The 16,200-nt window shown below is 33.5% G+C and overlaps 1 protein-coding gene across 1 annotated transcript; it reads left to right on the forward strand.

Annotated features, from left to right (window-relative positions):
- Positions 1-12,084: 12,084 nt before the first annotated feature.
- LOC144834639 (lymphocyte-specific helicase-like) lies at positions 12,085-15,756 on the forward strand. The gene is made up of 7 exons (XM_078689522.1): positions 12,085-12,101; positions 12,249-12,351; positions 12,561-12,719; positions 12,998-13,140; positions 13,509-13,740; positions 14,003-14,745; positions 14,927-15,756. The coding sequence occupies exons 1-5, from the start codon at positions 12,085-12,087 to the stop codon at positions 13,645-13,647; spliced, it is 561 nt and encodes a 186-aa protein (XP_078545648.1). The 3' UTR covers positions 13,648-13,740; positions 14,003-14,745; positions 14,927-15,756.
- The last annotated feature ends 444 nt before the right edge of the window (positions 15,757-16,200 follow it).

Genomic DNA, 16,200 nt, shown 5'->3' on the forward strand with positions numbered 1-16,200 from the left:
TACTGTGTAATTATGATTCATAATCCACGTACATGTATGCTATATTGACTTTGTGTGTGACGTCACAAAAGCTATTCCATGGTCCAACTGTCTTTCTGTTGAAACACAATGTACACGAATATATCGTCGTCGTACGACGTCTATAATTATTCCATTCAAAAATCCCTAGAAAGCATTTTTAGAAAATTACCTAGACTCTTTTTGAATAATATTTAAAAACTGCAGATTATTTTAGTATATATTATATTCATGGTATTTTTTATTTGCAAAAACATTAAAATACAGTGGCAGCCAAAAGCTGAAATAAGTATCTTTTACAAATTACAATTAAAGATTAGTAAATAAACAGCAATACATTATATGGTACTTACTAAAACTAAAACTTGTAATATTAAAAAGGGCAATTTGTGATTGCAGATAATAATTACGATTAAAGATTAGTAAATTAACAACAGCAATACAATGGTACTTACTAAAACTAAAACTTGTAATATTCAAAGGGCAATTTAATTGTGATTGCAGATAATAATTGTTCTGATATGCATTGTACCAACACACATTTATACAAATGTGTAAATTGCAAAAGAACTATCAATATTCATTTCAATATTCCAATATTCATTTCGTAGCAACAATTAATGCGCGCCACTCTCTTTGAGGTCAACTTTAATATCACGATCACATGTCGCTATTGACTTTGGCCGTGACGTCACAAAAGCTGTTCCACAGTCTGGTGCAGGTCTTTCTGTATACTTATTCACTCAAAATTCTACAGAAACTATTTTAGAAAAATACTTACAATTTCCTTCTAAAATGATATGGTTTTATCGAATATCGATTTAAATAATATCAATACCTATAATAATACCTTTGCAACAAAATCATAAGAAATAAGGCTATGAAAATATGCGACGACTCAAACCACCCTTTAAATAAACATTATGTTAAAATGAGATCAAAAAGACTAAATGTGCTGAGATCGTGCAATAGCAGGGTTATGCGATATTTTAATTCTTTTGTTCCGTATTCTATTAGACTGTTAAATGATTTTGCATAATTTTTGAAATTTTTGATGTATTGCAGCTTTTTATTTTTTATTTTTTATTAAATATTGTAATTAATTATTTTTTATATGAAACGTTTTTATATATTTTTGTACAATTTTGTGAAAAGCACTCAAAATATTTTCCCATGTGGACGAAATAAAGTTAAAGTTAAAGTTAAAGTTAATAGACTTTTTGAAAAAAGTTGGTGCCTATCGTTGAGTTTATTAAAACACACACTTAAAATGATTGTTATAGTCTTTTTTTGTTATCACTAAAACTGGGTTGGTTTCTGATTTTGGGGTTAATGGTTCTTCCATGGAGAAATAAGATTTCTCCATGGTTCTTCCATGTTCGGCTTTCTGTTTTCGCCGCCCGAGTCAAATATACTTTTTTACTTGTTTTTTTTAGTACACAATATGTACGGAACAAATTTTATTTATTTGACATATTATTATAAAGTGCTATAACTTAAACAGACACACTCTGTGTAGGCGCGGATGCTGAAACCTCTGAACATTTCGTCATGTCAAAGGTCAAATGAACAACAATAATGTACGGTTTTGATTAAAGCATACAACAACTTAATGTGCACTATCAACATAAATATGTATATCTTTAGAATGAGTGACTAACAAAGAGACTACTGTGGTAGTCGTCGAGTGCAGCTTGTTGCAATACCTTGCATTTCGACTGTTACAACATTCTACGCAGATTTTAAAACAGGAAACATTGATCAATTTACTAATTATTGCTGAAAACATCTATCTATATATTAGGTAAAAATGATGAATTTCGATTCTCTAACATTTCGATTTAAAAACTACATTGTAAAATGATGATGATGATGATGACGATGATGATAATGATGATGATGATGATGATGATGATAATGACGATGATAATGATGATGATGATGATGCACATGTATCAACAATGCATAATTTGTGTTTCACCGAATAAGGAGTGACGACGAGATTGCGAAGTAAAGAGTGGCTGCACTGACGTCGTCACATTAGGTTTTTTAGAAACTTCAGTAAATGAAGGACCTTTAAACACATGATTTGTAGCAGTTGTACAGTGTATTATTTTGATATTAACGTTTTTATTGAAGTCAAATATGATCTATGATTGCAATCTGTATCATAGTCTACATTGTATTCGCTGTGTAATCGTATTGAGTTGTTTTTCTTCTCGTTATACGTCACAATGGGTTCTTGTTACTAGCACGCTATAAGGAAGTTATCAAAACGATCTTTTTTCCGACCTCTTTCCTTATAAATCTAAACTGGCAGAATGTTGTCTTTTTGGTGAAGGAAATAAAACTAATATTTAAAAGAAAAATGAAACAAATTCCAAGACCAGATCTTCAGATTATTATTACATCACGCATAGAGGCCTATCATAACATAAGGAAGTTAAGCACAATATTATCTTATAGCCATCTTGTTTATAATAGATAACATTTCTCAACTTATTTGTTTCTGATGTACTTGTTTACAACAGTGTTTATAAGAATAAATGTGCAATAAAATATTCTATTTATCAATATTTTCCTAAAGCTCTGTCCACACTATCAAACTAGTTTGACAAAAAAATGGTGATGTGCCCAAATATGGTAGTGATATGACATCATCGTGTCCATAATATGGGCACATCACATTTGTTGTCACATACAATTTGATAGTGTAGACAGAGCTTAAGAAGCAGAGCATTACAAACTACTGAGGATCAATGATGTTTCATGTCTGAATCCACCTCTTTGTTTACCTCACAATTGTTTTTGCAAATAACGTTACACAGTATCGATGGAATAGAAAAAAGAACCAAACATCTATCCCATTAGTTTACAATGTCTTATTCTGACGTCATTACTATTCCCGTAAGCGGTATTGACGTAACGTTTTGCTTCCCCACAGTGTTGTCTGCCTCTAAGCGAGGTACAAATTGTTTCCTATACATTAGAAAGGCATTCTGTATAACAGACTTAGTATTTTGCGGCATACATACCTTAAACCTTTAAGTAGAACATTTATTTTGCAGTCGCTTCATTTTTCAAACTTGGGGCAATTCATTCAGCATTCGAAGAATGGGAAAAAATGAAAATAAAGACATATATAATAATATTACTCATGCATCATAAAGGCCAATTTACACAGAAGGTAACGATACTGAAAATATAGAATCTATGTTATTCCGTATGACCGTTTACACACAACGCGGAGCGGACGGACGGTTTCCGCTCATGATAGATACAGATTCTACGTGGGACAAGCTACCCGGTATTCCACTCAGGATAGATACTGACTCTACGTGGGACAATCTACGCGGTATTCCGCTCAGGATAAATACAGATTCTACGTGGGACAAGCTACGCGGTATTCCGCTTACCGTCTGTGTTGGCCTTTATTGTTTTGTCAATACACATTACTCTTGTCGATTGGCGTGCCATACATTACCCATGTAGAGAATGCACGTTGGAGAAAATAGTAATCCAAGTTCTCAAGTTCACTTTTATGTTCTTAATTGAATATATACTATGTATGTATGAACATTAATGTTTCTCGTTATGAGTAGGGATTTAGACAACATTTATGGGAAAACGTTGATATTATAGTAAAGTGTATTTTCGGTAAAATGGTGAATTTAATCTAATATTTCGATTAAACACTATTACATGATGACGCACGCGCACAAAATTTGTGTTTCCACGAAAAAAGAATGTTTAAATAGAGGACGTCGATCTTGAATAAGGCAGGTCAAAGCTTGCGTCTACGTCCGTTTCCAGTGTAAACATGCAAAGCATTAAGATGAAACATCCACGCCTTAATAACTTAGATTTGAACATTAGTAGGCCTACAGAGCTTGATGATTTCGATTTTGACGAGATTGCGAAAGTATTAAAAGAGTGCAGCACTGACGTCACATTAGGTTTTAAAAACTTCAATAATGGAGGACCTTTTAAACACATGCATTTGTGGAAGTTGTATAAACATTGTTTTAATTGTGTTAATTATAATAATATTAACGTTTTATTAAAGTCAAAATATTATATGAGATTTCAATCTGTATCATATTGTATTACTTCGCTGTGTAACCGTAATTGAGTTGTTTTTCTTCTCGTTATACGTCACAATGGGTTCTTGTTACCATCGCGCTATGAGGAAGTTATCAAAACCATCTCTTTTCCGATCTCTTTCTTTATAAACCAAAGCCGGCAGAATGTTGTCTTTCTGGTGAAGGAAATATATCTAATATTACCTATATTTGTCTATAAGAATCAATGTGCAATAATCATTACGGTATTCTATTTATCAATATTTTCTAAGAAGCAAAACATACCGGGCCTGTAACTATGTTGAGGATCATGCGATGGTCATTGCATTTTGGTTTACTCGCGCACAGTGATAATGAATAGGATACGATTAAAATCAGTGAGAAGCTTACCACTGTGCGCTACTATACCCATGTTAGTTGTACTCGCGCACAGTGATAATGAATAGGATACGATTAAAATCAGTGAGAAGCTTACCACTGTACGCTACAATACCCATGTTGGTTGTACTCGCGCACAGTGATAATGAATAGGATACGCTTAAAATCAGTGAGAAGCTTAACACTGTGCCCTATTATACCCATGTTGGTTGTACTCGCGCACAGTGATAATGAATAGGATACGATTAAAATCAGTGAGAAGCTTTACCACAGTGCGCTAATACCCATGCTGGTTGTACTCGCGCACAGTGATAATGAATAGGATACGATTAAAATCAGTGAGAAGCTTATACCACTGTGCGCTACTATACCCATGTTGGTTGTACTTGCGCACAGTGATAATGAATAGGATACGATTAAAATCAGTGAGAAGCTTACCACTGTGTGTTACTATACCCATTTTGGTTGGACTCGCGCACACGGATTAATGAATAGGATACGAATAAAATCAGTGAGAAGTTTAGCACTGTGCGCTAATTAATACCCATTTTGGTTTAATACTATAGCGAATAGTAAAATGAATATGTCTGAATGTCTTTACTCTACCTAGAACAATTGATCGATGGAGTATAGATTCCACACGAAAATAACGCGAAATAATAACACGCGAAAACAAATAAAGTTACTACGTGAAAAAATTAATAATTATTATAGCAATTTTGTTTCTTCTCATGCCTATTGCTTTTGAATATCACAATACGTTTTATTTGGCATCTGATTTGACTCTCAATCCTCCCTAAACAAAATATTTACCTTTTAGTTCGTGTGTCATTTTTATTTTATTATGTTGCCGCATACAAAATGTTGTATTTTCGTTTAAATTAATTGAAGCTGAAGTTTTTCAAGATTTTTCAAGAGCATTTGTTTTTACAATATTGACAATATAACAATACTGAACATTATGACTATGATTAAAACATTTTAAAAATAATTGATTAGGTTTAATTAAATTGTTTATTAATGGTAACATGATTGCATCAACATGAGTATAACATATTACTGTGCGTCACTCTTGGGTCATCATCAATATAGTTAAATTGTTTATTAATGGTAACATGATTGCATCAACATGAGTATAACATATTACTGTACGTCACTCTTGGGTCATCATCAACATAGTTAAATTGTTTATTAATGGTAACATGATTGCATCAACATGAGTATAACATAATATTACTGTGCGTCACTCTTGGGTCATCATCAATATAGTACCGTACTGCATAATAATTTAATGATGAAAATATCGAAATTTGAACATTTGAAATTAAAATTTGGTCCTTTTTAAATTCTGTTCGATTTTACCATAAAAACTCGTGCATGTAGTGAATATAACGAAAACACACATGATCCTCGATTTAAATGTATAATATCAATATATATTTGACAAGAATGACATTTGTACATCAGTTAAACTCAGGAATTACAGTACCGTAACAATTAAAAAAAATAAAAATCTCTCAATTATTGAGAGATAGGCCTGGCTAACTGTATTATAAATTTATAGTAGAAAATAACGATGACCAGGTTGATCGACATTGCAGTAACAATATCAGCAGATAAGAGCTCAACGCACTAATATTTAAAGCTATAAAATGTCTCATTAGCAAGTTAGTATAAACAAAATTAAATTTGTTTTGTTCTTAACCCGGACTTATTGAGTGAGTGAGTGAGTGACCGAGCGGGACAGTTGAACCGTAATTACGTAGCCATAACATCAGCAAAGCTTCGAGGCGGCTCCATTGCTCTATGGTTCTGGTGGTAGAACGAGTCTTCTCGGATAAGGACTATAAACCGGAATGGAAGTGAACACAAGCATCACATAGAGCATTGTGATTGATTTACATTTTAAGAGTTACAAGTATTTTAAAAATGTATTTAAAAATGTAGATATTTTAACAGAATATACAATTGTATCTACTGTATCTGCATTTGTTTGCACAGAAAAAACAATTTTTAAATGTATTTAAAATTTGTAAATGTCAACATGCCATTAAATAATAATACATCAATTCAAGTAATAATGTTTTCATTTTCAAACTACGAAAAAATTGCTATTTTAAGGTTATATTTGAAAGTACTTATTGTTTCAGATGTATAAAAATCAAATTGATAATTTTGGCTATTTTTATTTTAAAACAATGAAAATATTGTTATTTGAGAGACATTTTAAACTACTTATTTCTACATAATGTTATGAATGAATTTAATTTAACAAGTTATATCCACTTATATGTATATACTGTAGATGATAAAGCATTGAGACAATAAACATCCATATGAACAACTTGTTTTTAAGTATCTTTATTTCAGAAAGAAAGAAGTAGATATGTATAAAAATGAACTATAAAAACAGAATTGTAAATAAGCAAAAATGTACATATCGGTGGTACACTGTGATCCGGTTAAGAGTTTTTTAAACATCATTTGTTTATTTCCATAGAGATAATGCATTTTTAGTTGCTATAGCCTAGATACAGACTTAGGTTCTCAACATATGAGACCATACAAAAACCAAACATAATAATATACTATATACGGAATCAACTCTCTCAAAATGGCATTCCCAAAATTCTATTCCCATCGATTCTAAAAACCAGATATAGACTGCATGTATTCATTAGAATCTAGTATAGCTGCTGTTTATCAAAATTCATGTTACATATATCATGCAACACCCCGATAAAACATTTTGAATGTCTTTCAAGGTATTTTATATTAAAATGTTTGGTCCGTAACTAATACATTATACAAATATCCAAAAATCAACAAAATTCTGTCTATTTTTTATTAAACATTTGGAGTTGATAAATCGATTATTTACATATGATTGATAAACATTAGTAAAGTAAGTTTTGCATCATCTTGAAATTTAAAATTTACTGTTCCAATATCTTTCTTCCCACAAATCTTTGCTTTACTGCCTCCATATATTACGCTATATTTTTGTAATTATCATGAATTTTCAGAATATAATTAATTATGCATTCTAAATTGTAAAATAAAATCAACATTTCTTAATGATTTATGGTATATCAATATTTGTTCTAGATATGTATATAATGTATATATGTCTATTGCACTATGCAAATTATAATAGCATAAATGTTAATGTTTCATTTTTTACCTGTTTAGCATTTTATAGGAGGTTCAGGTGAGGGGATTATAAAAAACATGATATGTAAATAAAAAATTAAAAAAACACACACAAAACGAATCCAAATGAGTGTCGTGTTTCCGCTAAATATCAAATATCAACGAAAAATACACCCAAAATGTTTGTGTCGAGCGCATCATCTAATTTCGACTACTTTTGGTGTTGAGTCCGTAATCATTGTTATTATTCCAATACTTCACATCTTAATGTCTTCTTCATCATTAAAATGTTTTAATCTCTGCCGACTGATTGACAGAAGTCTGTCCCGCTCATGCACGTTGTCACTTTCTGAGGCGCACCCCAAATCCAGTATTGCTTTCATTTTGTAGCTTACATATACTTCAAAGTAAAGGAATACTCCGTGTATAACAAAATCAATGGCCGTAAATAGTTCCGAATTTTATAGTTGACAATTTAAAAAAAAACCAATTTGTCAGGGGCCGGGAAGCGATTTTTTATTTCGTACAGAAGGTGGGGCCCTTATGTGAAAGATAGCCGAACTACTTAAGTTCATAAATATAACTAAACCTAACCCTCTAAAATAATCTCTCTCTCATTATAAAGTAAAAAGAACTTGCTCATCGGATTCGAACCCCATACATCGACAAGTCCGACAGAAAACCTTTGTATTAGCGAATTGTTAGCTCATTTCTAACGTAGCTTAGGGACATGGTCCCCAAATTATGTAAGAAAAGAAATATCGTGGCCGGGAAAAGTACGCTTTTATTATTCTTAATAATCATGCCATGCGAATTATTATTAAGGTAGACAAACCGTACGGAGCACAGGTTTCTGGTAGACCACCCTTTAATTACAAAAGTAGCAAGTACGTAACAAATCTCCCATACAAAAAAATTGCAAAATATCAAAACCAGTGAAATAAAAAAAAATGTTTATGAATAAACTTAATTCGTGTTTCCGCATCAATGTGTTTTTCATTCGATTTTTTCCACTTTTTTTATCTCTACGTATCAAATAATTAATACACCACGAAAAACACCCAAAATAATATAGTTTGGCATTTTATACTTTCGTTATGTGTTTGCGCGCATCATCTAACAATTTTTCTTTAGCGTCTTTTATTTTCCAGTCAAAAGTAAAGTCAAAGTTCCATATCCACTGTACTATTGCTTTAATTTTTTAGCCTACATTATTATTGAAGTGAAGGAATAGTGTATAACAAACCAATAGCCGTAAAATACAGTAGTTCCGAATTTTATTCGTTATAACAATTTGTTTTTATTTTATATAATTTGTCGAAGTACTTTTATCAAAGTGCGCTGTTATTACCTGCCCATGCAAAGTATATAACAAGATATTAAGGCAGAAAAAGACCGTGCGGAGCACGGGTTACTGCTAGTTGAGTTTATTAAAACACGCACATACATACACATAGGCCTACAACATTTCATAAACAGCAACACAATAGCGATAGGACGGAAGTTGCCATAAGATACCGGAATTACTTGTATGCAATTGACACGAGTAATTTGAAGACAATTCCGTTTAAATCGTGTTTGTAGTTTGTTGACGCGCGCGTTGTTGATCAATGTATTTGGACCTTCCCATAATGCATTGGTGCGTGTGGATTAAGGTAGTCAGGATGATGTCAGGAATTGTTTTTTGATGATTTGTGAATTCTCATAATTATATAAAGTACAAGTAGGCCTACAAGTACATGTTCTGAAAAGAACTGACGTGAGTTTCTTAGCGTTTCGATCAATATTATGCTTTGATTGTCCCATCAATAGATATCATGATCGTCTTTATGAGTGAGGAGTAGTGTTCTGATTCTCCTCAGGACGATCAAATTATTTATTTGATTGAAATGTCGAGAAACTTAACAATTCATTCATTTCAGAACTTTATATACGCGTGGTGTACTGCAAACTTTATATAATCTTTGATTTCGTCATGAAAACCTTCAAACAATTCTCAAATTCTTCCATTTTCTTTCTTTGTCAAGTCGGCATTCATCATTTTATACCTTTTATATATTTTGCTATATTGTTTTTATGCTTAAAACCGGCATCTTTGCACCGTCCTCATGATGACTCAGCATTATCGCATCGTCACTGCGCCGACAATATTACAAAACAATTGTTGTTGTATTGTATTTAAATTCTGGGTAGAAAAAAAACCCGAATTTGGTTATATTTTGACATCGACATAGTGATAAAAATTAAATTGATAAAATAAATTATTTTTCAAAAACTGGTACGGCCGGTCTCATTGTCCGCTGAAGGCGCTCTTTGTTTTTTTTATTTAAAAAACGACTAGAGAGCAGGCGGTTTATGGTTTGGTATCAATTCACACACACAGCGCGGCCTTTATGAATAATATAAAAGGTGTAGGCCTAGCCTGTTCTTCTAAGAGCCACAAAACTTAGGTAAGCTGGGTGTTTATAGTTTCTTTTCTTTTATTACGATAGGCCTACTGGTGCCTGCCTGGCACCTAACTATTATCACACACAGCCAGCCAGCAGGGTGTACCACTCTTTTCTCCCCTAGAGGCCTAGCTCACAAACAACTCTGGAGAGTCGGAGGGAAGTGTGAATTCTACTTTTAACTAGCCTAGTTTAGTAGTCTACTACTAGGCCTAGGCCTAATTAACGTAGGTGACCTCAATGTCTGATCAGAATTGTCTTCATCTTCTCACAGCAGGATGACAGTGCGTGACATACGTGAAGATTACAGCTGCTATAACGACCATGGAGTTATTAAATATTAATTATATTACCTCCAACCCGACCGGTAACGGGACGATTCGGCCCTGAGACGATTCGGCCCGGGACGATTCGGCCCTGGGACGATTCGGCCCGGGACTATTCGGCCCGGGACGATTCGGCCCTGAGACGATTCGGCACACTTACATTTATCGGCTTTGATATGCATTTTATAAGCAAAAATAAGTTTTTTCCCCAAACTTTATTTCAAGAAAGACTATGGGGTAGTACTACTAGGGATAAAGATGCAATAAAGCAAACATTTTGAAAACATTGTCGAAAATGATCAATTTTTAGTCACGCGAACGATGTAAACAAGTTACGCCCTCTGTTGGCCGCTTGGCGAATGCACGAAATAAACAAGGTTTTCGAAGTAATAAATTCATTATAAAATTACGTTTTTTTTAGTAATTTATTATATATATTATATCAAAATGTCAATATCAATAAAATACGGATTGTTAAACACCTTTAAAAACTTGATAAATACCCACAAAAATGAATATGAATTTGGTCTGAGGTGAGACGTTTCGGCCCACAAAGTGGGATGTTTCGGCCCGAAAGTGGGCCGAATCGTCCCACCAAAAGTGGGCCGAATAGTCCCGGGCCGAATCGTCTCAGGGCCGAATCGTCCCTGAACCACCACGACCATGTAGGCCTACAGCTACATATACCTCCTGTTGGCTGTTGACAGGTAAGCACTCTTGGATACAGAGTAAAGAAACAACTATGTTTTTGCCAATTTGTAAATGTAAATTATAGTTAATGCACAATTAATGGCCAGTAGACATTTCATTCATTCTGATTTTAGCAGCAACTAGGCCTACTGCTGTATTATTACGTTTCTGTGTTTTTTTTAAGAATGAGTGCAAGAATGTTTTTACTGATAGATAGACATGTAAGTATTTCAGAATACGTCAGAGTAAAGAGAAAACTTAATTCAGTTGGCAAATGTGTTTGTCTTCATTTTTACACGTCCAATTAATGGTAATACCTTTTAATACAATAATATCAGTTGGACTTGTAGCAGGCCACAGACCATGTTTTGTTTTGTTTTGTTTTTTTCATAATAATAGCAGCCATGAATCACGTGATCAATAATCTGCCATACGATTTACACACAGAGTGTCATATGTAAAGAAGTATTTGTGCTGAGTGAAGTTGAGCCTAACCTAAATTGATTCTACCCAGCTTATATTTCACATACCAACTTAAGTCTGTTCATAACCTAGCCTTACCTACCACTTTAACTGGAAACCACCATCATGTTTATAGAAATATCCCAACATGTTTGTAAGGAATTTATAGCAGTGCAAATTTGCCTCCAACTTTATACAAGCTATTAAAATAATAAGGTGGTAAGATAAATTGTTTGATTTGTATTCAACTATGTTTATTTTAGAGAACTGAAGACGTACCAATCTGCCAACAGACTTCTACTTACTGGTACCCCACTTCAAAACAACCTGTCTTGAGTTGTGGTCTATGCTAAACTTCTTACTACCAGAAGTGTTTGATAATCTACAAACGTAAGTTTTAGTTGTTATCAATTTGGATCCGGTCCTGCTCCAGTTGAGGTTCGCAACAGATTGTGCGTCGTACAGCATTAGTGACTTTTTGTTTTCATGACGTGTCATGCAGCTACACGCATATCGAGGAAAAAGAACATGGCACATGGTGCGTCGTGAAAACAAAACAAAATGCGACATGATTTTTATTTTCCGGAGCAGGTGTGAAAGGCAAACATGTCAATCACTGCCCACCAAACAATTTCCCTCTGTATAAGAACAAAACTGATGTGTATGTAAATTTTCTTTATTTTATTTTTCAGGTTTGAATCCTGGTTTGATTTTAATTCATTTTCAAGTCACGAAGATGAAGAAGCCATTGTAGCTAAGGAGAGACAACAACATGTTATATCCATGATGCACCAGGTACTGCCAACAAATCAGTTAACAGTTTCTTAGATCAAAAACGAAGGGAACGGTAATTGCTCCATCTATCAGACCGAACGTTAAATCGACCAATTATAGTCCCGATGAGAATGGTACAGATTATACTGGGCTTAAATGCATGCACAGATTAATGTTGATATTTTCTGTTTGTAATTTTAATCTGTATTAAAACTGTTTTTATCTTATAGATCTTGACGCCACTTTTATTACGACGCTTAAAGACAGATATTGACCTGACAATACCTCCAAAGAAAGAGATCATTGTAAATGCACCAATGATGAGTATTCAACAAGAATTCTACGCATCAACTCTAGACAGGTCAATTATTGATAAGGTCAAACCCAAGGTAAGAACAGTGCATCATGTGCCATGGCTCTGTTGTAATCAACCTAGCTGCCTACAAGCCAGAGTATCTAGGGTTAGTTAACATGAAATAAGAAACACATGCTAAAATAAATGAGGCGAGATTCTGCAGCTGAGAAATTGCAGTAAGAATTAGCCAATGATTGGTTGATAACTTTCTATAGTTTGTTTAGGTGCCTTAGGTTATTAAGTTCGAAACTATTGAAGTGTATATAAAAAGAATGTTGTTGTCACTCATCTTGGCGTCCTTTTGTTCCACAGAAAAGAGAAGAGGTAACATTGACCCCAAAAGGTCGACACAAGAGAGGATGCTCTACGGTCGACTGCTCCATTGTATTTAATGAAACTGAGGAATCTGATGATGTTGAAGATTGGTACAAAAAGATTAGAGACACATTTGCCAAGTGAGTTTATAATAGTAGTAGAGAAGTCTAGGCGTGAGAACCAACAAGTTAAGATTGAATGGAAAAAATATTTCGTTGTATTCAGGTGGCATGGGGTGAGTGCTTTGTTGAAATTATTCTTTGTATTATGGTGTTGGTTAGTGCTATATCTATAATGTCCTGTAGTCGGAACAGATGCTTAGCACCTGGTAGAGGGTGCCCATGTCAACCCCCACCACTACAACATCCATGAGTACATTACTTTATGCCCCTTTTATTATTTATTTCAGAGAAGTGACTGCACCTGGTGAGAGGGTGTCCCTGTCCACCTCCACCACTACAACATCCATGAGTACTTTACTTTATGCCCCTTTTATTATTTATATCAGAGAACCAACTGCACCTGGTGAGACCCCATCAAATACAGAATCAGTGGTTAATATTAAGCTTCAAAACATTGTAATGCAACTAAGAAAATGCTGTAATCATCCTTATCTACTGGAATATCCACTTGATCCGGTCACGTAACAGTTCAAAGTTGACGAGGATCTTGTCAAGTCATGCGGAAAGCTTTTAATGTTGGAGAGAATGTTACCTGAACTAAAGAAGCGTGGACACAAGGTATCAATCTTAAATATTTATGTTTAAAAGAATGTAATAAGTTAATGAAATTGGCAATTGGTACCAGCTTATTTTATAAAAACATCTGAATTATATGACTGTTTGTCTGTAGGTCCTGATCGTATCCCAGATGACCTCAATGTCTGATATGTTTGTCTGTAGGTCCTCATCTTTTCCCAGATGACCTCAATGTCTGATATGTTTGTCTGTAGGTCCTGATCTTATCCCAGATGACCTCAATGTCTGATATGTTTGTCTGTAGGTCCTCATCTTTTCCCAGATGACCTCAATGCTTGACATACTTGAAGATTACTGCCACCTAAGAAACCACAACTACTGTCGTCTAGATGGCAGCATGGCTTTTGCTGAGAGACAACAACAGATAAGCACCCGCATGAAGAAATTTAGAATTATTTGGAAGAACTTGTATATATAATGACTGTGTCAGCTGTTGTCAAGTTGATACCTACCCAATCACTGTCATATATAATGACTGTCAGCTGTTGTCAAGTTGATGCCTAACCCACCAGCTCTTGTTGAAAGCAGAAAGATGAAATAATCAGGATCATTGCTAAAATTACTAGTCTGAGAAAGATAATAACACAAATACTAACACATAATACTAATTAACATAATACAGCAGTAGTTGCTAAAATCAGAATGAGTGTATCAACTTAATTCAGTATCATTTATATTTACAAGTTCTTCCAAATAATTCTAAATTTCTTCATCTTCACCATGCAGACTATAAATGCTACTTTACAATGTATTGAAAGTCACTACACTAAAATTTAGTGTAGTGACTTTCAATACATTGTAAAGTAGCATTTATAGTTATATTATAGAATCCACAGTCAGATCTACAAGCCCAAGATAGATGCCACAGAATTGGTCAAGAAAAGCCAGTGATTGTGTACAGGTTAGTGACCATTAACACCATTGACCAGAAGATAGTGGAGAGAGCAGCTGCAAAGTGGAAGCTGGAGAAGATGGTCATTCATCAAGGTCAGTTTTGTCTTTCACACCTCCCTAAAAACCCTCCTAAACAATAAACGCCCGGGGCGTTTATTCAAATGAATACGTTAAATTAATCATATTGTTTTATAGACTTCTACAGTAGTATGCAAACTTCTAGGCATTGATTGTTCTCATTCATTTCAAAAATTCATTATCTTGTTTTTTTTAGGTAAATTCAAATGCAGTAAAACTATGGTGAGAGACTCAAAAGCTGTGATGGATCCCATGGAACTACTAAAAGTGTTATGCTCCACTGATCACTCTGGCATTATCAAAAACTGTGAAGAACAAGTCATCAGCGACGCAGATCTTGAGCTCCTATTGGATCGCAGCGACCTTGTTGGGAATAACGCGGGAAAAAAATTGAAACCAGTAAAGGAAAATGAAGTGTTTAAGGTTCTGGAATCCTGCGATGAGAATGTCATGGAATTAAAGATCTCAGTACTGGGTTCACATACTGTATACCCAATATTGCACAAATTGAAATCTGGGATTGTTAATGGTATTTATGACATTTATTTCTATGCAAGTAGTTACTGTTGTTTTCGGCACAGCACAGTGTTCAGGTTTAAACTATTGTTAACACCAAGTGTTATTACAAGTCAGCACAGTGTTCAGGTTTAAACTATTGTTAACACCAAGTGTTATTACAAGTCAGCACAGTGTTCAGGTTTAAACTATTGTTAACACCAAGTGTTATTACAAGTCAGCACAGTGTTCATGTTTAAACTATTGTTAACACCAAGTGTTATTACAAGTCAGCACATTGTTCAGGTTTAAACTATTTTTAACACCAAGTGTTATTACTCTTACAACATAAAGAAAATCAAAGACTGTACACAAATATATCTGAACATTAAGTAGAACTTTTAATTATTCCAATCTATATATTTTCACCCTTAAATTGATTTTATACAGGATTATATTTTACTGTTTCTACATCATAACATAAAAAATAAGTCTACATCAAAAAATATATTTAAAAACACACCAATGAAACTAATCATTGATATCAAACTATATTATATAATGTCTTCATTGTTTGATTTTTGTCATTTTTAGTTTTACTACTACAACTTTGTTCTGTTGTTGTTACTGTGCCAAAGACATCTCATAATGTGTTTATTTGTTAATTTAATTTCAAATTACGTTTTCATTTAATAAAACTGCTTTTGATAACTAATTACGTTTCATCATTATGTTCATGTTATGTTTTGTAGTTTCAAGTTGTACCACTTTACTTTTAGTATTGGATGGTTAAAACCATTCAACCTAATTATAAAGAGTGAAATTACATTTATGATTTAATATTATTTTATCACATAATATTATCACATAATTACTTTAAAACACGCACAACCAATTCTATACAATATATCAAGTAAAAAACATTGCATTATTATAAAAGAATCATTTTCATTAAATATGGCAGCACAGCTTATA

This window comes from Antedon bifida, chromosome 2, assembly GCF_963402885.1.
Source record: "Antedon bifida chromosome 2, ecAntBifi1.1, whole genome shotgun sequence".
In the NCBI taxonomy this organism is placed as follows: Eukaryota; Metazoa; Echinodermata; class Crinoidea; order Comatulida; family Antedonidae; genus Antedon; species Antedon bifida.